Source organism: Sporothrix brasiliensis (assembly GCF_000820605.1).
Source record: "Sporothrix brasiliensis 5110 chromosome Unknown Cont17, whole genome shotgun sequence".
NCBI lineage: Eukaryota > Fungi > Ascomycota > Sordariomycetes > Ophiostomatales > Ophiostomataceae > Sporothrix > Sporothrix brasiliensis.
In genome coordinates this window covers 207417-230258 of record NW_024467136.1, presented here as the reverse complement: position 1 = coordinate 230258, position 22842 = coordinate 207417, and the positions used below count along the sequence as shown (strand labels likewise).

General features: G+C 53.7%; 7 protein-coding genes across 7 annotated transcripts; 5 read left to right on the top strand and 2 right to left on the bottom strand.

Annotated features, from left to right (window-relative positions):
- Positions 1-855: 855 nt before the first annotated feature.
- On the bottom strand, positions 856-2445 carry SPBR_02711 (ammonium transporter MEP2; the record flags this gene model as incomplete). The annotated part of the gene is made up of 3 exons (XM_040761014.1): positions 856-1198; positions 1278-1955; positions 2030-2445. 3 exons carry the CDS (start codon positions 2443-2445, stop codon positions 856-858), a joined length of 1437 nt encoding a protein of 478 aa, XP_040620059.1.
- Positions 2446-9021: 6576 nt separating this feature from the next.
- SPBR_02685 (uncharacterized protein) lies at positions 9022-10665 on the top strand (the record flags this gene model as incomplete). Its single annotated transcript, XM_040760988.1, has 1 exon — positions 9022-10665. One exon carries the CDS (start codon positions 9022-9024, stop codon positions 10663-10665), a length of 1644 nt encoding a protein of 547 aa, XP_040620058.1.
- Positions 10666-11728: 1063 nt separating this feature from the next.
- SPBR_02751 (uncharacterized protein) lies at positions 11729-13234 on the top strand (the record flags this gene model as incomplete). The annotated part of the gene is made up of 1 exon (XM_040761054.1): positions 11729-13234. One exon carries the CDS (start codon positions 11729-11731, stop codon positions 13232-13234), a length of 1506 nt encoding a protein of 501 aa, XP_040620057.1.
- A 1409-nt stretch (positions 13235-14643) lies between these two features.
- Positions 14644-16389, top strand: SPBR_02631 (uncharacterized protein; the record flags this gene model as incomplete). Its single annotated transcript, XM_040760934.1, has 1 exon — positions 14644-16389. The coding sequence occupies one exon, from the start codon at positions 14644-14646 to the stop codon at positions 16387-16389; it is 1746 nt and encodes a 581-aa protein (XP_040620056.1).
- Positions 16390-17421: 1032 nt separating this feature from the next.
- SPBR_02894 (uncharacterized protein) lies at positions 17422-18660 on the top strand (the record flags this gene model as incomplete). Its single annotated transcript, XM_040761197.1, has 1 exon — positions 17422-18660. The coding sequence occupies one exon, from the start codon at positions 17422-17424 to the stop codon at positions 18658-18660; it is 1239 nt and encodes a 412-aa protein (XP_040620055.1).
- A 450-nt stretch (positions 18661-19110) lies between these two features.
- On the bottom strand, positions 19111-20605 carry SPBR_02756 (26S proteasome regulatory subunit T2; the record flags this gene model as incomplete). The annotated part of the gene is made up of 2 exons (XM_040761059.1): positions 19111-20442; positions 20558-20605. 2 exons carry the CDS (start codon positions 20603-20605, stop codon positions 19111-19113), a joined length of 1380 nt encoding a protein of 459 aa, XP_040620054.1.
- A 1215-nt stretch (positions 20606-21820) lies between these two features.
- On the top strand, positions 21821-22695 carry SPBR_03131 (ubiquitin-conjugating enzyme (huntingtin interacting protein 2); the record flags this gene model as incomplete). Its single annotated transcript, XM_040761434.1, has 3 exons — positions 21821-22081; positions 22283-22440; positions 22524-22695. The coding sequence occupies 3 exons, from the start codon at positions 21821-21823 to the stop codon at positions 22693-22695; spliced, it is 591 nt and encodes a 196-aa protein (XP_040620053.1).
- Positions 22696-22842: the final 147 nt, after the last annotated feature.

Genomic DNA, 22842 nt, shown 5'->3' with positions numbered 1-22842 from the left:
ATCACATAATATGAAATCGCCTCAAAGGTGTGAGGATGCCGCTGTCACATAATTTTGGTGACCAATTATCAAATAAAAGCGCTTGCAACAATGCAAATATAGGACGAAGCCCCCTCAGAAATAATAGGAATTGCATTTAAGAAAAAAAAAAAACAGTCTATGGAACGATGGCTCGTACAGGCAATACAAAAACACGCTGCTCCTTCAGAATATTTTTGGGTGAAGCGATAAAAGCTGGGGGGTGAGTATAGGGTATAGCGAGCTCCTTCTTTATTATCCATCGTTCCATTAATATTCTTTCTCCAGTTGCATTTTCCTGTGCAGATTTTTGGGTTTGTGATAAAATGACGAGCGCAATTTTTTTTTCCTGCTTTGGGGACGAGACATACCAAGCACAAGAGACTGAAGATAGCTGAAAGAGAAGAGCAGAGCGGCATACAGAAAATGATGTCAAATGCATGGCTGTGAAGTGAAAACGAATGTCGACAACTGGGTCAGGTCTCATGATCATCGACGTTACTAAAAGTACTTCAGCCAGTTTGTGCCTCTTTCTCTGTTCTTGTCTCGTGTCAAATGTGTGTGCCTTGGTAAAAAGATGTGATTTCTCCGTCCCCGTTTTGGCGAGTTGTGGTATAATATATACGTAAAAATAAAATAAAAAAACAGGAAAATAAAAAAGGTATAGCCGTCACTATCTATGTCGTCGACCCAAAAATCAAACAAACGCAATCACAAGTGCGGGCAAAAATATCAAACAGAGAAATGATGGCTACAAATTAAGAGTGACATGGTGTTCCTCTTTTAGAGAGAAAACAGGCATCGGTCGAGATTCGGAGGTTCTTCGAGTCGTGACGCTTAGACCGGCGGAGCGGTCTCCTTGCCCTCGTGGACGCTGGCGGGCGTGCTGGGCACGAACTCGCCATTAATGTGCTCAGAGGGCGTGCGGGCCAGCTCAACATAGTCGTAGGCAAACTCGCCGAGTTGGGCGTCGTCGAGGCCAAGCTCCTCCTCCTCGGCCGTGACGCGCAGACTCAAGCCGGGCACGAGGTTCATGAGGAAGAGAATGATGCAGGTCATGCCGAATGAGTAGGCGAAGCCGGAAACGCAGTCGGCCAGCTGGTAGCCGAGCTGGATCCAGTTGTGGTTGAGCCAGCCACCAGGGATCACGGTGAAGCCATCGAGGTGAGCAATGTAGTCACTGAACTGTTAGTAGGAGAAGATGTGTGCGGCAAGATGTGTGTGACAAGACGTGTTTGGTGGCAAGAGGGAGGACTTACGCAGCAAAAAAGGCCGTCAGGATGTTACCGGCCATACCGCCGACGGCGTGCTCAGCAAAGATGTCGAGACCATCATCGATGCCGAGGAAGAACTTGAGCTTGGTGGCAAAGTTGCATACAATGGCACCGACAACACCATAGATGACAGCCGACCAGGCAGGGACGAAACCAGAGGCAGGAGTGATGGCAACGAGGCCGGCAATGGCGCCAGAGCAGAAACCGACAGTCGACCACTTCTTCTCCAGGCGGTAATCCAGAAGGCACCAAGTGATGCCGGCAACGGACGCGGCCAGATTCGTGACAACGCAAGCCATGACAGCGCGCATGTTGGCGCCCAGAGCCGAGCCACCGTTGAAGCCGAACCAGCCGACCCAGAGGAAGACGGTGCCGAGGACGACATGGGTAACGTTGTGGGGGCGGTACGGCAGGCCCTGGTTCTTGTCGTAGCCAGTGCGCTTGCCGAGCATCAGCGAGTAGGCGAGGGCAGCTGCACCCGACGAGATGTGGACGGGCGTGCCACCGGCAAAGTCGAGACCGCCGAGCTTGAACGTCCAGCCGTTGGCGTTCCAGGTCCAGTAGGCAATGGGGTCGTAGACGATGGTGGCCCAGACGAAAATAAAGACAATGCAGGGCAGCATGCGACCGCGGTCGGCGGCAGCACCAATAGCGAGGGCAGGACTAAAGAGGGATGTTAATGACAAAATGAGAGAGAGAGACCATGGAAAGTTGATTCAAATCGAGAAAATACTCACGTAATGGCCGCGAACATGCCCTGGTACAGGCAGAAGAGGATGTCCGGGATCTTAGTGCTGCCGACCGAAGGTTGACCAAGCGTCTTCATCAGACCAAAGTTGGACAGGTCACCAATGAAGGAGCTGCCAGTGTGCGAGAAGGTGAGGGAATATCCCCAAAAGAACCATTGAAAACTGACGACCGCTATACTCATCATAGACAGCCAGATGAGCGACAGCGCAGACTTGCGGCGGGCGAGGCCGGAGTAGAAGAATCCAACACCGGGAATCATCAGCAGCACCAGGGCAGCCGAGGTCATGATCCAGGCAAAGTCGCCCGATGAATAGTAGATGTTGAGGTCGGAGGTCAGCGAGTCACCGCCGTTGTCGGCGACACCACTGGTGCCATTGTACACCTCGAGGGGTCCGGCAGACATGTTGGACGGTGGTGATTGCGGTTTGGCGAAGGTTTGTCAGATTTGTGTTGTCGAGAGAAAGAGGTGCAAGAAAAAGGTAGGTAGAAATAAAAAATAAAGGAAAGTCGTGAAGAGAACCCGTTCTGTCAAGAACCGCTGTCCATTGACACAAAAGGACAACCAGGTTTTAGGTTTGATGACGATCTTCCGACGAAAGGAAGAAAGAATAGAAGGATGTCTGGAGAGACCGAAAAGAAGGGGGGTGAGGAATAGAAATAGATAAAACGGGTAGATAAAACGGGATAGACGGTGGTGATGAGCAGGGGACAACTAGACAATATATATTTGTGAGTTGGCGAGAGACAGTCAAAAACTGGGGGGACGAGAGACACACACCAGACATGCAGCCGACAAGACATCGACCGAGCTACGGAGACGCCATGGCACGAGACAAGAGACAAAAGGCACGCGTCCGCACACCATGCTCCATGGCCTCCCACCACCCATACGACGCAGACGGGGCTGCGAAGGACAGACGGCATCCAGCGATAAGATTGTCGGGTCTTAGCTTGATAGACTGCTTCCTATTGTTTTCGCGTGCTAGGGACTTAAGCTTTAGCACCATTTGATCCTTATTTCTTACCAGATAATACATATCGGCGTGCACCCCTCGGACGATGTGTATTTCTTTCTACAAAGGGAATCCTGATTGCGAGACAGGAACACAAGGAGTCCCCACAAGGCACACTAACACGGGTGAGCCCCCCCGTTTGCTTCGGGCAGGGGTGGTTTAAGTGTGGTGCATGTGCCAAGCCGCCAAAGTCCAGCCCCAAGTGGGACACAAAAGATAAGGAAGACGGAAGGCGAATGGGACAGCGTGGATTCGCAGGGCAACCTTTTCGAGATGTCGACGGGTACCAGTATATTGTAATTATTCGTTTTGCTAAACAGAGTAAATTGTCAGCCAGTTCATGTGAAGCTGGCATGGGTCCAAGTGTCTTTGTCTTTAAACGTGATGGCTTGGATACTGATGCAGATAGCGAATGAGGTCTTTTTTTGGGCGAGGATTTGTTTGGTCTACTTGACTCCGCGTCTCGGGATGGTGATGTTGTGTTGTAGTCGTGGTCGTCAAGCGGACGTGCATCTTCACACAGTTCGATGTAGGTAGTGGCGGTGAAGTATCTCTCTGTCTGTACCCTTATGGAGTACGATCGCCTTGTGTCTTGCCACACATCTGTTCTTGGGGATTCTTTTCTTAGCTCGCGTTGCGCATGTGTGACGTTCTTGCATCCCTGAGGATTAATTGCAGTAATTGGCCTCCGATCCATCTGCTACACGATCAATATGCGCAGGGTCTTCCAGAGCCAATGCTAAGGCCAGCATGCCGTAAGGGAGTCACCTGTATGTTGTATGTCTTACGGATGTAAGACTCTGCGGTATTACCATTCCAACCGCTGGTGCTGTCAGCCTGTGCACTTGGAAAAGTGCACATGGAAAGGCTACGGCCACAACAGCCAGCCAGGGCCTCGTCCCCGGAGTGCCCTTGGGGACCCGTGGGGGTTCCTGTTTTAGAACTGTTTGTGCGTACATGCATGCGCAGTGACTGTCCATGTTGTTTTCCTCATCATCACATTCGCTCCATGATGGAGAGCCTGCATTATGTGGCGTCGCTCTTACCGACGGGCACCAACGAAGAAACCCCGGGTCCATCGAAAGAAACGAAGACCAATAAACTCGTCCCCTGCAGTCTTTCTCAGTCAGTGCCTGCTGCGGAACCAAGCGTACCAAAGACGACAATCAATATCCACACGAACCATTTTGCTTCCTGAACAGGAACAACCTCAACCACGAGTGTGAGTGGGTGGCCTGCGTTCAGCGCGCGGGATGACAAGCCAATGCGGGTTGGGGTTGTGCGACAGACAAGGACCGAGCTGGAAGTCCTATTACTTGAGGCGTGTAGTTATTTTACGCAAATCCATTTTCCTGGCCTAGTAACGGGCATGTCTTTCTTCCTGTCGGCTCTCATATCGCCAATCTCGAGCTGTGTTTCCTTATCTCTTATTTCTGTCTTGCCTGAGGGCGTCCTGGGCCAAGCCCAAAGACCAAATGCCAAGACGGACAGCTAAAAGACAAGGCAGAGTGAACACCTCTTTTGCACCTTTGGGTCCCGAATGTGCAGCATGGTGCCCTGTGAGTGCCCTGTGAGTGCCCTGTGTGAAAAGCTGGTCAAGTCGGAGCGACGTTTTCGTGCTTCTTCTTCTAAAAACATGCGTCCTGCAAGCGGTCCGTCCTGTACCTGTACCTGACAGGGGTGATCGGCTGTGTGCTCGAATGTCGTTCGTAGTGGTAGGCCCGTCGCGATACAAGGTTTGGGGCGTCTGATAGGTCCCCATCGTCGCTGTTTGTAAGAGAAATACTTTGATAAGTAAGATACCTGTCGTCAAGAGTTTCGAAGTCCAGGTGAGCTTCAGGCACCTGCCGGTCCTGTAGCGCCAATAGTTTATTCGTAGACTGGCTCTTGCCTTACAAAGAAAGAGTCTCGCAGATGGAGACTTCTCATTGGCTAGAAACACCCTTCCACTTTCCCTTATCTAAAGCTGTGGGTCCATGTTGACAAGGGTGTGCCCCTTTCGGACAAGCACTTGCCTGAACAGAGGAACAACGGAAACTAAGCAAGCAGAACTTGAAGGCAAACCCAAAAGAACGCATCGACAATCGAAACGATGTTGTACCTCCATGCCAGCCGTGCAAAGTTGACCACCACGGATCGGAGACAAAGAAGTGACAAGAAAGGGATATGGCCCTGCCGCCGGCTCCACGAGCACGTCGTACCTCCGACAAAAGTTACTCTGCCTGGGGCGGCTGCCAGTTGTAAGGCGCAAATTGGAAGAAATAAAACAAACAAAAGCGCGCATCGCTCTTTTTTTCCTCGAGAGAGTTCTCGCTTCATTTCAGTATTGCGCGCTGCCGCCCTATAAATCAGTCCCCGTCGATGATCTGCCCATCCGTCGCTCAGTATCCCAAAGCGCTCAAAACAAGCCGCAGCCATGCAGTGTCCATCACAACATCGCATGGTACGACGGGTCATCGCGCGTCGGTCATTGACATGGCCCATCGTTTATGTCACGTCAGCCTTGCCTAGATTCAGGAACAGGAGGCAAACCGGCGGACGATACCGGAACGCTGCAAAGTAAGCGTGGAGGCGGATGCTGTGCATGTCGATTCGAAGGCATTCTTGTCTCTTGGTCTTGTGCTGCATGCATCTATCTTATCGAGAATAAGCGAGGCGCGTTACCTCACAGTCGTGTGTAATGCATCCTGCGATGTCGAGGCACACACTCTCTCAACAAGCGATGGGCAGGCGAAGACGGAAGGCGGCAAAACAGGCGAGATTGCCTACTTCCCTTTCTTTCCCTCTTGGTCCATTCTTTGTTGGTTGATGGGTTTATCGTAGCCAGCAGGTTCTTTTTTTGCTTGTGGCTGGCAATTTGTCGTCCCTTATCTCTGTCTCTCTAATTGTCGCGCGTAATTTTTATTGCGCCCTTATCAGCAACCAAAACGAAACTAACCAGACAGCGAAAAGATAGCAACTACAGAATACATCTTGGCCCCAGTTTTCCCTTCTAGAAGGCTTCCAATACAGAAAACCTGCTGGAATAAGTTGGGCCTCACCTGCATCGACCTCATACTGTCGACATTCGTGTCTTCGATCGTCCCGGTGGCTGTTTTACACGACACCATGCAGCATGGCAAGGGAGACAAACATAGGACGTATATTCCACTTCTTTTCTTTCTCTTGACATGCAAGTCTTCCGCCTGCAGCACAGGCTAGCCAACGTGGCCGCCCTGCATCGTCCATTCCGCTTTCATCAATATGCAGAGTCATACCAGACTTAGTATTGAGACAAACCGAGTGCTCGAATCAAAATTACTGTGGGATGGCTTCATAAGCTCGATGTCCGTACCAGACTCTGGCCAACGACCACCGGCTTGTCAACCACAACCCGAGACCAAGACGTACAGTGGCAGAGGTTAACGTGTTGGAGCTCCTTGTCCATCTAAGCTCCGTATTTTATGTGACCGATATTGTTTAAGCTGGCCCCGTGTCGAGCGGTATACGGGTGCCTTTAAAGCTCACAAGCTGTCGCTAGCCATGGTAGCATATCCTGTCTACCCGCTGCTGCTAGCCTTGTCTTCCTGCCCTCGAGTAGTTTATCGACGATCTCCCAAATCCCGTTGTCCCTGCTACGACCCCATCTAAAAATGTCGTGTACACATTTGCATCTGTGTGCTCTGTCTTCTGCTCCATCTTACTCGGGGTGAAGTACTGGTCACATCGAGCCCCGTCCTCTTTCCCTGTCCGTTCTTCTGATGAGATATTTCCCCTGATAACGTCTCCTCTTTTTCGGGATCGCCGTCCAAGTTAACTCTATCAGGCCGCCAAACCCTCTGGGCTTTGGTAGGTCCACCCGGTCTGTTCTCTGCAGATTGACCTGTCATCTTCTGTGCACACCATCAATGTCTTTCTTCACCCTCGTCCAGCGCTTTTCCCTCAGTCCCTCTTTCTTCTTTTCCTCTTTTCCTCCCAATGCAGGGCCTGTCAGCCTCGGTATTACCCGAAACGAATTCATCAACCCCCTTTTCCTCGCCATCCGGCTCCTGCAGGTGGTATGGTCTGAAATAGCATAATGAGGTTGTGTTTTGTACGAAGGGATAATGCCCATCCTCACCTTTAGCGCTCGTTGTAGCACTTGCCCTCCCGTTTCAAACATAATACTGTTCTTCTGCTGCAAAGCATGACCTTCTTCCCGCTATACAAAGTAGACTATATCGATGCAAGCCACATCTGAACTTTGCCAGTTGTAGTTTTCACAAGCCCAACTGCCTGACTCAGAATATGCTTTCTTATCCTTTCGTATCATTGAAGCAAAACGTCCGTGAGGAAACCCCCCCCTTCCCCCCTTTTTTTTTTTTTTTTTCTAGAAAGTGCCTCCTCTTCTCTGTTTTATACACAGCCATTTCATCATACCAGGGTTTTCAATCTCATTTCGCCAGAGAAAATTAGCATCTTTGGACCCTCGTTTCCTCCTTTGGCTTTTTCTTCAAATTTTCAGCTGGGCCCGTGTGGTTGCGGCTGTCATCTCGTCCACCCATCGTTCAAGATAAGAAGCTGGAGCAGCCAGTCCGTGTTGTATTTGCACGTACTGGTGGGACGTGGACTCGGGAATGACCGCGACTCGAGTCGAAGAACAACAGAGGTGCCAATATTTTGCATATTGTATCCTAAAACTGAATTGTGCTGTGAAACGGAATACATTACGGCATACATACTGAACGAATAACAACCCGTAGCTAACCCACAACAACAATTCAAGTTCGACCGACGGTCTCGCATCAATGTCAGTCCTTCTAAGGAGTACAATTCAGATACCATTCCGGTCGACCTCGCTGCTTCTGTGATCTTCGTTTATTTTCAATAGATGATGGTCTCCTCGACAAAACCGTCTAACCATGAGATGTAAGAAGCAGCTAAGTCATCTCTTACCTCCGAAACTGCCTACTGTCATTTTTGTTCAAGCGAACTGATAGATGGACATCATCAATCCATTTACGAACATAAAGTGATATAAATCAGGATATCAAAAAAACAGACGGGTACGACGGCATCATTGCTCTTTGCTAGTTCAGATCCTGGTCAAAACGCCATTTTTCGCCTCGTCTTCCCCTTTACCGTCAACATCCTCTTCCGTCCTCGGGGTACTGTCCAACACGGCATCCGGTGTCAACAGGATCTGCCGCAAATAGCACGACACCGACCTCCGCCAGCCCATGAGCACCGAGCTGCGATATAAATTGCCGACTATCTGTGTACCAGTTTAGTTTCGAACAGTACCTCAAATCACTAACAATGATCCTGTTTTCCGTTAAGCATGACTATTTTGTTGTTGAAGAATTCACAGAGTGATATATTAAGTCTGGTATTTATTAGTCTTAGGTTGTCAGCCAAAAAGGGGACTACACAACAAATCAAACTAAGGGCATCAAGGCCAACAGACAAGCTTGCGTCTGGGTAAAAAATGATACAAGCCGTCTTCAAGTGTAGAAACTGTAAATGAAATTCGCGCGATATAGGACTGTCTCCATTCCTTAGAACAAGAGATGCCATTGAACGTCTCATTTTCCTGTATAAACAACGATTTCAAAAAGGTTGCGATATGACGGGCTTTGTTCACAGAACAAAGGTTCATTGTGCCACTCCTTTTCTCCCTTTTATCTTTTATTCTTCTCTCGGTTGTAGTCCCCATTGTTCACTTGTTCTTTGATTTCAATCCAGCATGCTAAATTTACGCCTGGTGATGAGGACAACTGAACAACAAAGAAGCTGCATATTAACATAAATGCACGAGAAGGTCCCTATTCCCCAAGTTTATTTAAACAACGTGAGTGAAGCAACAGCAAACAGAAACCTAGAAGGAAAAAAAAAGGAAAGGAAACAAAAGACTCTATCCACGCATCGAATCAAGGGTAAGAAGAGTCACTTTTCAGTAGAAACATAATCCTTACTACGCTACGGCAATACATCATACGACCGACATAATGGCCCAAGGTAGGTCGCCGTTTCTCGTCGCCTACATTGACAAAGGCAAGATTGGAGAGCTGAAGGCTGTGCCCCGATTTCCGGGCGCCGCTCTGTGCTGGAAATTAATATGCGCCACGAAGATGGACAAGACGCGCGCCGACATTGCGCGATGGTCCTTTAATTTCGCGTCGAAGCGCAGGCGCGGCGTTGCTCAAACGTACCGCAAGCGTGAGGTTCCCACGAAACTCGAGATCATCGAGGAGAATGAGTTGGAAGAGAAGCGCACGCCGCAATCTACTGAGGCACAGGCACCCAACATCATCGCGGACAGAGTCGTGCTCAACCCACCCAACAACTTGAATCATGACGCCGCCCGCATCATTCCGCAGAAGAGAGACCGTGATGAGCTTCAGCATATGCCCACTGGTCCCTCCGGTCTGGACTGGAGCAACCCGCCCGTCCTCGACGCCAACCGGCTGCGAAAAAAGCTCCACACCGAGGACAGTGCGACGCAAACCGCCTTTACCCATTTATGGGAGGCGTACGAGCGCCGGCAGAATTCGTACATCTACTGGAGAGACCTGGCCAGGAAGCGCAAGCTCGAGGAGGAGGATGCGCAGAGGGAGCGGGACGAGGAGGAGCGCATCAAGCGAATCGCGCATGTCAAGGCGCAGCCTTTTGCCAACATTTATGTGCCATCCGTGCGCCGCCAAATGCCGCAGCAAGCACTGGCACGAACACATGCCCAAGCTCCACGACCAGGACTCCCCGCATCTCACATGACTCTTCGATCCGGCCGCATCATCGTCACCAACGCCGGCCGTATCCGCCGGTGGAAATGCGCCTTTTGTTGCAAGACGGCGGCATGCACCCGGCACCGTGTCTACTGGAAGGGCAACTACGAGATGATGGACCTGTGTCTGACTTGTGAGCACCGCATGAAGCGGGGCGAGATTCTCAACCATGTTGCGGATGCTGCGCGTGAAGACGATTCTATGAATGGCATCTCCTCGAGCACCAACACAGATACCTCGTCGAATTCCGGAAGCGGTGATTCGGATGTGGTCATGTTTGATGTGATTGACGTCGACGCACAAGGCAATGCAGGCGACAGGCAGCCAGCTGTGGCAGGCGGCGTGGACGTTCAAGTCCAAGTCGACGCCAATGCGGTAAATGCAGACGATGCTCTTGTCGTTGTCGTTCCAAACGTCCAGCAAGGCGCCCAACAACCAGTAGCTGCGGCGCCTGTTGTCGGCTACCGCGACATGTTCTGGAACCCGCTCGGCCAGATGGTGCAGAGAGCCTTCAACCTTGACTTCTCGGCCATCTTAAGTGTTTTTGTCTTTGGAGAGCCAAATCCACCCGATCAGCCGCAACCGCAACGGCCACAGCAACCACAACAACCACAACAACCACAACAACCACAACAGCTACCCGAACCACACGCAGTCATACCTGGCTCCTTTCCTACGACCCGACCGATTACAAAACCCCGCCACCGTCGCGCTGAACAGCCTCGGCAAGCCAGAGATTCCCAGGCGGCTCGCGGCCAGCAGATTTCCTATGTTCGACCAGGTCGCAGTCGTCGGGCCCAGCCTTCCCGCCGGGCACCAGCAATGGGCCCCAACGACCCGCGCTTTTTCTTTGGCTACCTCGCGTAGCAGTGGTAGGTTCTATGCCTTTTTGCTTTCTGACTTAGGCTGGTTCCCAGCTGTAAAGTAAGTAGTAGAATAGTATATACGCGGTAAGTTTGGGATTAGCTTTATTTTTTTACGTTTACTTTTACTTTTTATTTTGTTTTGTTTTTCAATACAAATTGTTTAAAAACCATCAAATGTACAAATTCCATATATGAAAAGTTACAAGTCTCTTTTTGTTTATTTATTTTATTTTACATCTTCATGTACGACATCGAGTACTGACGAAATGGTATAATTTCACAAAAATTACAATAACCTGACACTTAGCGGGCGACCTCGCAAAAACAAATACAAACAACCGCGTCCGTGACTCGTCACGTGAATTCTTCGATTTACTAATACGGATGCGGCGGATCCCGGGCTCCCTTGTTGGCCGGGAGCTCTGGCCAATGGCGTCACGCTCTGGGTTTTAGTGTGTTGTTTTGGCTCACTCTCAGCCTGACGCCTCCTAGCGCCAGTGCAGTTGTAGGCCACTCACGACCTCAATCACACACAGCCTCCAGCCGCCCTTGGGCGCAAAGACCGTTGCGGCGTGCAGCGGGTGGGCGAACACCGACCGAATCCTCAACAAGATCCTGCCAGGAGCAGCGGCCAAAAATGCCAGCCAAAGCGAGCGCTGCCCGTCCTCGTCTCCTACCTTTCCGTGAAAACATGAACTCGGCCGTTCGGTGACAAAACTTGCCACCTCAAGGTCACCCTCCTCGCTGCTTCGCAGTTTTCTTTACTTTTACTCACGCCCCCCTCTCTCTCCTCGTTTCTCGTATTCTACTCAGACAGGGCACCGACTCCCGTCCTCTCCATTTGCTTGCTGCAGCTATACACGACGTCTACATAAGCAGAAAACAGAAGCACGTTCGACATCAAGTGCACATATCACCCCGACTTCTGCACTGCACCGACGACGTCGTGCCTCCGACCGACCCTCGAGATCGGCAACCGACATACCGTCCTCTCGCTCGGACGATCGTCACAAACAATCGCTACATCACCACGACTCCACGATACGTCCCACGCTGGCATTCCGATGGCGTCCTCGCGGAAGCGCTGGATGTTGACGGAGGACAACCTCCGCCGGTTCCAGCCTTCCCTGATCCAGCCCATGGAGCCCGTGTCCATATCCTCGCGCGACGATGGCGACAACGATGCTGTAGCCAACGAGGACCCCGCCGTCGACGCAGTGATTGCGCGCGAAGCACCTGCCGCCCGCGTGGCCCGCCTACGGTCCTGGGTCTACAACGCCATGCTGACGCTAGTGGGGCTCGGTGACGAGGGCGTGGCGGTCCTGGCAGATGAGGAGCTCTACATTGCAGGGCCCGGTGACGTCAGGTTAGCACCCAGATACCGCAAACGGACGACAGCGCGGTTAAAAACAGGTGCAGAGCGGATCGAGGGGGCCGAGGGGGCTGAGGTGGAGGCCGATCAAAGGCACTATTACCGCAATAGCGACGATAACGACGACGACAACGACGAGACAGAAGAACAGGAACAGGAAGGACCGGACTTGAGTGACCCCGCGTACTGGCAGGCCAAGCTGCGCTACCTCGAGGCCAAGTGCCGGCCACTGAGCCAGGCGCACAGGAAGCGTCGGCGGTTAGCACCTGCGTCACAGATTGCTGCCGAAGACGCAGCGCGTGCCGAGGCGGAGGCCAGTGCGGCCGAGGGTCGCGGGTACGGCTGCGGCTACGACTTTCCAAGTGGCCGAAAGCAGCAGCAGGAGCAAGCCGACCCCCAAATCCTCTCTGACGAGCAGCGCCAAGCACGTGAGGAGGCACGCGCGGAGGCACGCGCAGAGCAAGCTCGCATCGAGCAGAGCAAGCTGTTGTGGCGTGACAAGCGCGGCAACATCGAGCGTTGGGTGCAGACGATACCACCGCCTCCTGCTCTGCCCAAATCGTCGCCCCGGGGCCAGGCGTACTGGTCCACCACTGGTGGTGTGCCGCACCTTCCTTACGGCGGTCTGGGCGGTCCAGCGTTTGATAGTCAGCATGACCTTCCGGTCCCCTATTACCAGCAGCCGGCAGCAGTTCTGTCAGACTCGTCCATTGTTGAAATTACTCCGGCTCAGTTTTCCAACGTTCAGCCAGATCCTCCGCATGAGACGCAGCAGCAAGAACAGCTACAGCAGCAGCAGCAGCAGCATCAACAGCAAGAAGCCCGCCAGCAGTCACAGGCAACAACGGCCATGCGTGCACCTTATGACGCTGTGCTGGACGCCGAGAGGTCAGCCGTCACTGCACAACCTGTGCCGCAACACACTACACCACACGACGTGGCCGATGCATCTCTCGACCTTTCGGCTGTTACGGCAGCTACAGCCCCGCCCACAGCAGCGACCCCGGCTACGCAACCCATCGAGACGCCCAATACGAGTGCATCGCCCGGCGAAGTGCCAAACGGGGATGATGCGTCCGGGCCAACTGGGGCAGCGTCGCACAAACGTGGGAGCCACGGACAGCAGGGCACGCCTGCCGCCCGGAGCAAGCGGCGACGAGTCGGTACCGACACGGACAATGACTGCGGCAAGGTGTGACGACCCGTCTTGCGTGCCCGTGGAACATCCAAGTCACCAAGTTTTTTTTGCATCTCTCCATAGTTCGCCCCCTATTTTATTAGCATTTTGGCGCAATGGCAAGCGAGCGTGGACAAAGCGTGTACTTTATTTATCACTCCAACCCTGTTATACCCTTTTGTTCTATTTTTTTTTTTAATCTCCTTTATTCTCTGCCACCCGTTGTTTCTAGTATTCGAATTATCTTTTCCCAATCTATGAGGCTCTCTTTTTCTACATTTTGACCGTTTCCGTTCTGTTCTTGACGTACCATCTTGTATATATGGCTCGTAAATGCGCCTCGCTTTATGTGTGTCATATACGTGGCTCTGACCCTGGGGCGGCGAACATAGCCGAGGCAACTTTACATGCCCAAGTATTAAACTAAGCCTTTTTTTTTTTTTTCTGCGTAAAAATTTATAAATCGTGACCGTCTGTACGTCTTTCTTTTGCAAATAGCCATGAAACTAGCGTCAAAAGATGCAAAATTGATCACGAACGGGAATACGGGTTAGTGCCCGTCCCATCAGCACTTGTCACTGCCGTTGTGCTTATGTGCCTTACAGTGCCGCGGACAAATACGACACTGATTTTCTGGCGGCATGCGGCTCTGAAATGTGTAGATCGCATTGCGAATTGCACTCTCACTTTTGACTCCCAATCAGGACCCATTCTACCTTTTTTAAGACTTGTACAGTTGTATACAGGTACCAAGAAAGAACGGCAGAGGCGATGCGATGCCGCAAGTTCATACCTGAGAACAAAAACTGCCGTTGACGCCGCCGATGATTTCGACGGCCGGCTAGGCTGTGACGATATGGTACCAGCAAACCGGGCCAGGAGGGATCAAAATTTCTCAGTGTCCGTTTCACTGTGATAATTACTATCCTGGTTCGTCCCCGCTGCGAACGTAGCCTTCCGTGTTGAGTGTGTGATAATGGACTGTGGTAAGTACGGCGTATGTTTTGGTAACTTTTTGGCGCGTTTATGGGCGGTATTGGCCTCGCCTTCACATGCGGACCGCGGCTGTCTACTATGTGAGGCGGGCCATTTTACTGGCGTACCGCTGTGCCTTCTACGTCGTAATACGGGGGAGGAGAACTGAACCAGCAAACGGGCTGGTCCCAGGAGCTTTCCCCGCAAAATCCGAAGCGACGGGCGCCGTTAGTGGCACCGACCTGATTCTGCAAGAAGCCAAGCATCCCCCCATTTGGTGAGAAATCGCTTCTTCCCCGGATTTTATCAAGCTCCGGATATACCCTCGAGGTGATGGGCAGAAAGAACGACCTCGACAATCGCCAGTCGAAGCAAGGCACAAGTTGATACGAGCTCTACGGCAAACCTTGATAGAAGAATCTCAAAAACGGCCCACCACGAAGCTCCCTCTCGCCATGTCCGACACATCTGCCGACACACCTGCCACGCCGCAGGCGATCATCATCGGCCATGGCCTCGCCGGCCTCGTCGCCGCCTACGAGCTGACGCTGCGCGGCGTCAACGTCGTCATTGTCGACCAGGAGACCCGAGCCAACCTCGGCGGCCAAGCGTTCTTCTCGCTGGGCGGCCTCTTCTGCGTCGACTCCAAGGCCCAGCGTTCGCGCGGCATCAAGGACTCGCGCGCCCTGGCGTTGCGCGACTGGCTCGGGACCGCCAAGTTCGACCGGCTCGATACGGAGGATCGCTGGCCGCGCCAGTGGGCCGAGGCCTTTGTCGACTTCGCCACGGACGAGTTTGAGCAGTACGTCACCCGTCTGGGCCTGTCCTTTATCCAGGTCGGCTGGGCCGAGCGCGGAGACGGCGCCGCCGACGGCCATGGCAACTCGGTGCCGCGTTTCCACCTGACCTGGGGCACGGGTCCCGAGGTCGTGCGCGTCTTCAAGGAGCCGGTGCTGGCGGCCGAGAAGCGGGGGCTCGTGACGTTTTTGCATCGGCGCAGGGTCGACCGTTTGCTCACAGAAAACGACGACCCCAAGGGCCGCGTGGTGGGCATTGCCGGCAGCGTGCTCAAGGACGATGACACCGTGCCCCGTGGCAGGCCAACATCGCGCGACGTTGTCGACGCTTTTGAGCTGCGCGGTGCGTGCGTGCTGGTGGCGTCGGGCGGCATTGGTGGCAATGTCGAGGCCATCAAGAAGGCGTGGCCGGTGGATCGGCTGGGCCCCAACGTGCCCAAGTCGTTTGTGGTGGGCGTGCCGGCACACGTCGACGGGCGTATGATGGGCATTGCTGAGTCGGCGGGCGCCCACGTGGTCAACCGGGACCGCATGTGGCACTACACCGAGGGCCTGGAGAACTGGGACCCCATCTGGCCGAACCACGGCATTCGAGTGCTGCCGGCGCCGTCGTCGTTGTGGCTGGACGCCACGGGCAAGCGGCTGCCTGCGTTCTTGTTCCCTGGTTCCGACACGCTGGCGACGCTCAAGCACATTTGCGCCACGGGCTATGACTACAGCTGGTTCATCCTGGACAGGGCTATTGTTGCGCACGAGTTTGCACTCTCCGGTTCGGAGCAAAATCCGGACATCACAAACAAGAGCTACTGGCAGGCCCTGCTGCAGCGTGTGCTCACGACAAAGGGCACGGTTGCCGTGCAGAATTTTTGCGAGTACGGCGTCGACTTCATCGTGCGCGAAACGCTGCCCGAGCTTGTCGATGGCATGAACGAGATGGCAGCGAAAGTGGACGGACCCAAGCTCGACCTGGCAGCGATTCAAGAGACGGTCGAGGCGCGCGACGCGCAGATGGACAACCCATACAGCAAGGACGCGCAGGCGATGCTGGTCCACAACGCACGCCAATTCTGGTATGACAAGATCAGCCGCGTGGCGGTGCCGCATCGTATCCAGGACCCCAAGTACGGGCCGTTGATTGCTGTGCGCATGCATCTGCTGACCCGCAAGACGCTGGGCGGCATCGAGACGGACCTGAGCTCGCGCGTGCAGCGCGCGGACGGCAGCACGTTCCCGGGACTGTACGCGGCCGGGGAAGCAGCGGGCTTTGGCGGCGGCGGTGTGCACGGCTATGCTGCGCTCGAGGGCACGTTCTTGGGCGGCTGCATCTTCTCGGGACGCGCGGCCGGACGGGCGATGGCTGACGAGATCTTGGGCACGAAGCCGCCAAACGCTTCACGCCTTTAAGGCAGGGAGGATACCTTTGTTTTATGTGTTTATGATGTTGATACATGTTTTTTTTTGAATCGAGTTACTTTGACTCTGCAAAGAATATGATTTTTTGTGTTTGGTCTCCTCTCGTCTGTAGTGACGGAAAATTTGTCCAATGTCGTTTGACCGTCAGCGTCGAAAAGCACTTCATGATGACATCTGCGTTCGGCAACTTTGGCCGCGGAAGCTCTCAACGTCATTGGCCAATCTCACTCGAACCGTGAAATCGATAGACTTTTTCACTCTGTGTGTTGCCTCGCAAAATGAGGCAGTCTTGAACTGGAAATAGTGGCACCTAATGCGTACAGCCCGATGCCGAGTTGATCTGGGCTGTGTGATCGCCTTGCCCTTGTCGCACAAGATAATATTAGACGCAAAAAGCACTCCAAAGGCCAGGCAGTCGTATTCTGCTGGCTCTCGTTGGTCAGGCTTCAAGCACAGCCGACTGCGCCCACTCGTTGATATGCCTACAGGGGACTGCCTCCTAAAAACCATGACCCAAGTGCGCTAAAAGACTTCAAAATAGTACGCCATCGGCAGGTTCCCAAGAACAGGGAATTGATCCTGTAAATTCAAGTATCTGTCAAACGTCATCTCCACACATCGACAGAAACGAGCCAACATTCCATTAGCTCCGTCGTTCCGCTCCGGCGCCCTTTAATAGCACCGATCGCCAGAGCTTCGCCACGCGTGCGTCGTCGTCGTCGTCGTCGTCAACGTACATGTGGTCTAGTTGATTGGGGTTATTGGACGAGGTTGCAGCTTGGATGTTGGTTACTTGTTTGGCGTCGCGAGATTCATATAAATCATCGTCCGGCGTCGTCTCTGGAATCGCTATTTTCTGCATAATATCTTGATCGGATCTCATCTTCACCTGCTCCTTCCATTCTATGCCACATCGAAAAAATTAAAAATTTGCACATTTGTCGCCTTCTCTCATTTCATAAATTTACTCCATTACCACCCATCTCTCTTTTGTTTTTCACTCTTACACGTACCAACGTCACCATGTCGTCACAACCTATCGGCCAGAGGTCTGCGCGCGACCAGCCTCCATTGCCTCCCCGTCCCCAGGACCAGTACACTCCGAAGCCATACAACCCGCAGAATTACCCTCAGCAACAGACCTATCCGCAGCAGTTCCCGACACAGGATCCCCAGAACCCCCAGAACCTAGGCCAACCTCAGTTTGCACCGCCGCCGACCCGGCCTCTGTCTCAAGGCAAACCGCACGGCTCGACATTGCCGCCGGCTGCTGATTCGTCTGCAACCTCGTCTGGTAAGCCCAGCATGCGCGAGCGCCTCTATCAGCTCAGCATCAAGGTTGGCGCTCCCGTCAACCGCCTAACCAACCGCCTGGGCTCCGAGGCCTTTTGGCCCTCCTCCCTTGACCTCGAGAGCGACAAGGCCGCTCGCATTCTCACCTCGTTTTGCAAGGACGGCTTTTACACGGACGCACCGGCACAGGCTGCACCGGCACAGGACACGGCAGCCCCTGGTCCCAAGAGCGGTTCTCGCAAATCGCTGGTCAAGATTCCGCCCGAGGCCATCCGTGACGCCGCTGGCTTGGCCATCTTCACCACGTTCCGCACGGGTGTCCACATCTCCGGCGCCGGCGGCTCGGGTATCGTTGTGGCCCGTCTGCCCGACGGTGGCTGGTCCCCGCCCTCGGGCTTCCTCGTGCACACCCTGGGTGCCGGTCTGCTCGTCGGCCTTGACATTTACGACTGCGTCTGTGTCCTGCGCACGCCTGCCGCTGTGGCGGCCTTTACAAAGGCGCGTGTCTCGCTCGGTGCCGAGGTCGGCCTCGTGGCCGGCCCAGTGGGCGCTGGTGGCTCTGTCGAGGCTGCCCTGATCGCCAACTCTGCGAGCACGGCACCCATCTGGAGCTACATGAAGAGCCGCGGCTTCTACGCGGGCGTGCAGGCCGACGGAACCGTGATTGTTGTGCGACCGGACGCCAACGGCGAGTTCTACGGCCGTCGCGGCATTGCGGCCGATCAGATCCTGCGCGGCCAGGTGCCCGCGCCCGGTACCGGCGCCAACTACAACCCGGCGATCCCCGCCTGGCCTGTGGCCACGCGTAAGCTCATGGAGGCGCTCAAGGTCGCGGAAGGTCGCACCGATGTGGACAATGCTGTCTTGCGCGAGGTGAGCGCGGGTCCGACCCCGGGCGACCTGGGCCTGGCCGATGGTGAGCACGAGGTTGAGGTGCCCTATGGCAAGGAGAAAGTTCAGTCGGCTTAGAGAGAGTAAAAGATCTGTTTCTTTCTTTCTTTCTTTCTTTTTCTTTTTCTTCTCTTTTTTGGCATCGTGGCGTTTGTTACAAATTTAAAGGACATCTGTTTATGGGGCACATCATTTTTAGGGTATTTTCTGGCATTTAGACAGCGCTTTGTTTCAGGATTTCTGGCATTTTAATACTCTCGCGAAAAAAAGCCACATTCAAATTCATAGGACTGCACGTAAACGAATAGCTCCGAGGTGATATAACGAATTTCTATCAGCTCCATCCAACTACCTCTAGCCATCCATGTCTAGCCAAAGCAACGCGATGGGACAAGAAATGCAGTGCATGAAACGGGGATTGGAAAGGTAAGAGGAACGGTGTACGGATAAGAATGTTGTGAATTCGAGGTGTCGGGAATGCGGTCTTTGGGTTGTAAAAGATAGTGGTACACAGATTGGACGGATCGTCTATAAGTACAGGCCTTCAGGCTCGCCCTCCTGCTTCGTACGCAAGACACGTTCACGTGCCGCCCGGAAGTCTGCCATCTGCACGCGCATTCTCCGCTCCCGCAGCGCCATCAAACCCGCCTCAGAGCAGATCGCCTTGATGTCTGCACCAGACAGGTCGTCCTTCTGTGAGATAAACTCGTCCAGATCGACGTCCTCGTTAAGGGACATCTTGGACGTGTGCAGCGTGAAGATCTTGCGCTTTGTGTTCTGATCGGGGTTCTCAAACAGAATCTTGCGGTCGATACGGCCGGGGCGGATCAGCGCAGGGTCGAGCGTTTCAATCTTGTTCGTCGCCATGATCACCTTGACGTCGCCACGGTCGTCGAATCCGTCCAGCTGGTTCAGCAGCTCCAGCATCGTCCGCTGCACCTCGCGCTCACCACCCGATGTCGAATCGTACCGCTTCGTGCCGATGGCATCGATCTCGTCGATAAAAACAATCGCCGGAGCGTTCTCGGCCGCGACTTGGAAGAGTTGCCGGACCAGACGAGGGCCGTCACCAAGGTACTTTTGGATCAGTTCACTGCCGACAATGCGCAGGAATGTTGCCGATGTTTGGTTGGCAACGGCCTTGGCCAGCAGCGTCTTTCCCGTGCCAGGTGCGCCGTACAGGATGACACCCTTGGGCGGCTTGATGCCCATCTCCTCGTACAGCTCAGGGTGCAGCAGCGGCAGTTCCACCGATTCGCGCACCTCCTGGATCTGCTGTTCAAGGCCACCAATGTCCGCGTACGATTCTGTGGGCGCCTTATCCAGCTTCATCACACTGACGGACGGGTCTGTGTCATCCGCAAGGACACCCACAATGCTAACGCTCTTGTGGTGCAGAAGCACACTCGCGCCGGGCTCCAGCAGATCCTTGTCGACAAAACTCATGATGCTGACGTAGTACTCGGGGCCCGTTGTGCTAGAAACGATGGCATGGTCATCGTCAATCATTTCCTCTAGGGTGCCAACACCCATGGGGCTGCCGCGCATGTCGTCCACGCGGCTGCGCTCGTCCGCCAGGCGGTCACCGCCCGCCCCATCGGCCGCGTCGAGGTTGGCAGCCGGCGCGTTGCTATCCTTGGCCGCCTTGGTCTTACGCAGCCGCTCCTGGTTCTCCACATATTCCTCTTCGAGCAGCAGATGGTCGTGGATGCGCTGCATGCGGAGGAGTCGTAGTTTGCATCGGCTCGTAGGGAAGACCGCTGGGAGCTTGGCCGCAGCACCGCCGCCGGCAGCCTTTCTCTTCTTACGCCCGACGCGAGTCGTTGGTCGCGGCGGGGGCTCGTACTTGGGCTTATCCTTCTATAAGCAGCGAGAGGAATGTGTCAGCGCCCTGTCGTCGAAGATATTTTCCTTGTCCACGGTGCCGCTCGTCGTCGTCACTCGCCGGCGCTTGCATCGTCAATTGAACGCTTACCTTTTTGCTCTTGTCGTCCTGGCCATCCCCAGGCGCTCCGCCGCCCATCCCAGATTGGTTTTGTCCCTATTGTCATCACGGTTAGCGATTTGATTTGCTCGCAAGACATGTCATTGCCGCCCGATGGCAGAGAAGGCGTAGATAAAGAGAGGCGTACCATGGTTGGAACTCTCTGTAGTCCTCAAACTCGATGCCAGTCGTGCGAAATCTTAAATGCGATGGTACCGATGGTCGTTGTGGATGCGATGTGCTGGGACACTGGTTCTTGACTTCAACATGAACAACAAACACGCAGTGGATGGGGAAGCAGAGAGAAAGAGAGGGAAAGCTAAGGTCCAGCCAGCTGTGGAGGCAAAACGACAAAGCGCATTGCTGTGCTCCAGGCGCCAGGGGAAACGCGACAGCACGCCTGCCTTCGCTCGCCTCAAAAGCAGGCTATCTAATCAAGTCACGTGAAATCCTTATCGTTGGTACCAAACCAAACTCGCCAACTGCACAACAAATCATAGAGCTCAAGCCTACTAGGCTACATCAGGAGGTCCTTCTGGAAACCCTGCGGCGGGGCAAATCTTGGACTCTGGCTCCTGGTTTAGTGAAGCATATTTTGAGTGCGATGCCCTCTCCCCAGGCAATTGGTGTTGCTGGCTTCCATCTGTTACCCGGAGGACCTCCCCGTCCACCGCCTCTCTCATCGAGATCAAAACGCTTGCCTTTCGACGGATTCCGACCGCCGCCAAACTATTGCGTCTCGTTATATCACTCCTCCCAGACTGAGGTCCCTCGCCTTGCCAACTGGGTCCCCCGTCCGAAGAGGTCCGCATTTTTGCTTCACTTCTGGGCGCCTTCCAACCGCCATCCATTGCCCCATTACCACGACATTCCCTCTTCGACGGCCATTTTTCTTCGCCGGAGTCCGTTTATTATAGCTTTCATAATATCTACCATTCTCAGCTTCCTGTATTTCTTTTCCAGGGTTTAAATCCGTCTGCTTGGTTGCAGGGTACACGTGACAACGCAGAGAGTCGAAAATCGCTTCAGAGACCAACAGCGGAATCGACTCTTTTTTGGTTTCTCTCTTGTCTTGTTTCGATACAGCCTCATTCCTAAATCTCGAACGACGTTATCACTGCCAAACCCCTTAATTGGACCAAACGGCAGCGTATATCGACAGGTTTCTCGGCCTCAAGAGCTCACAACCATACCCCATCCGACCTCCCCCAGTCCTTGTCTTCCTCGAGAGTCGCCCTAGCTAGACCGAGCAATATGCCGTCGAGTCGAGACCACCGCATTGCCCGCGAGCTGCTGGACATTGAAAAGGACAAGGACAACTCGGGCGTTTTCGCACACTCCGTTGATGGCGTCCGTCTGGACCGTCTCAAGGGTTCGTTCCCTGGGCCACCAGACACACCATACGCCACTGGTACATTTGTCGTCAACATCACGGTCCCGGAACAGTATCCTTTCAAAGCACCCGAGATCAGATTTGAAACTCGGGTCTGGCACCCCAATATCAGCAGCCAAACTGTATGTTGCAGCGAACAAAGCCATGTGCACCCTGAAACTTGGGTTCTTTTGTGGCTAATTTTCTTGACTTCCTCTGCCTACTACCAGGGATATATCTGCTTGGACGTCCTAAGTAGAAACTGGTCGCCTGTGAACACGATCAAGACTGCCCTGCTCTCGTTACGTATGTTGCTTGAAACCCCGAATGCGTCTGATCCCCAGGATGCCGAGGTCGCCAGCATGCTGCTAGGAAATCCGGAGCAGTTCAAACTTGTCGCGCACGACTGGGCCGTGCGCTACGCCGGCGCCACGCGTGTTCTGCCGCAGCCAGGGACCTTGGGCCCTTTTCAGACCCCCTCGCCGGCGGTGGACCCCAGAAGGTATGCACACCGCTCTTCTATTATAAACAGTGATGTATTCGGCAAAGGCTCCTATTAACATTCTTCTTCTTTTTTACCTTTAGCTATGCTGGTTACAACAAGAATCTCGTGGACCGCTTTGCCGATATGGGCTTCTCTGTGGCTTCTGTTGTCGCAGCTTTTACGCAACTCGGAGTCGATCGTCGTGACGGCAGAGATTACGAGATGGAGCCTGGCCTTATTGGCGATGTCACGTCCTGCTTGTTCAACGAATAGAGACCGCCAAGAATTATGCTGATTCCTGACTTCCTGTAACCTACTTCGGCGGCACCCAAACGCCATTTTTCTTGTTTTTGCGTTGTCCACCCCTTGCGATCATTAACGGATGCCGGAGTTTTACTGGTTTTATTTTAGCATACCTCG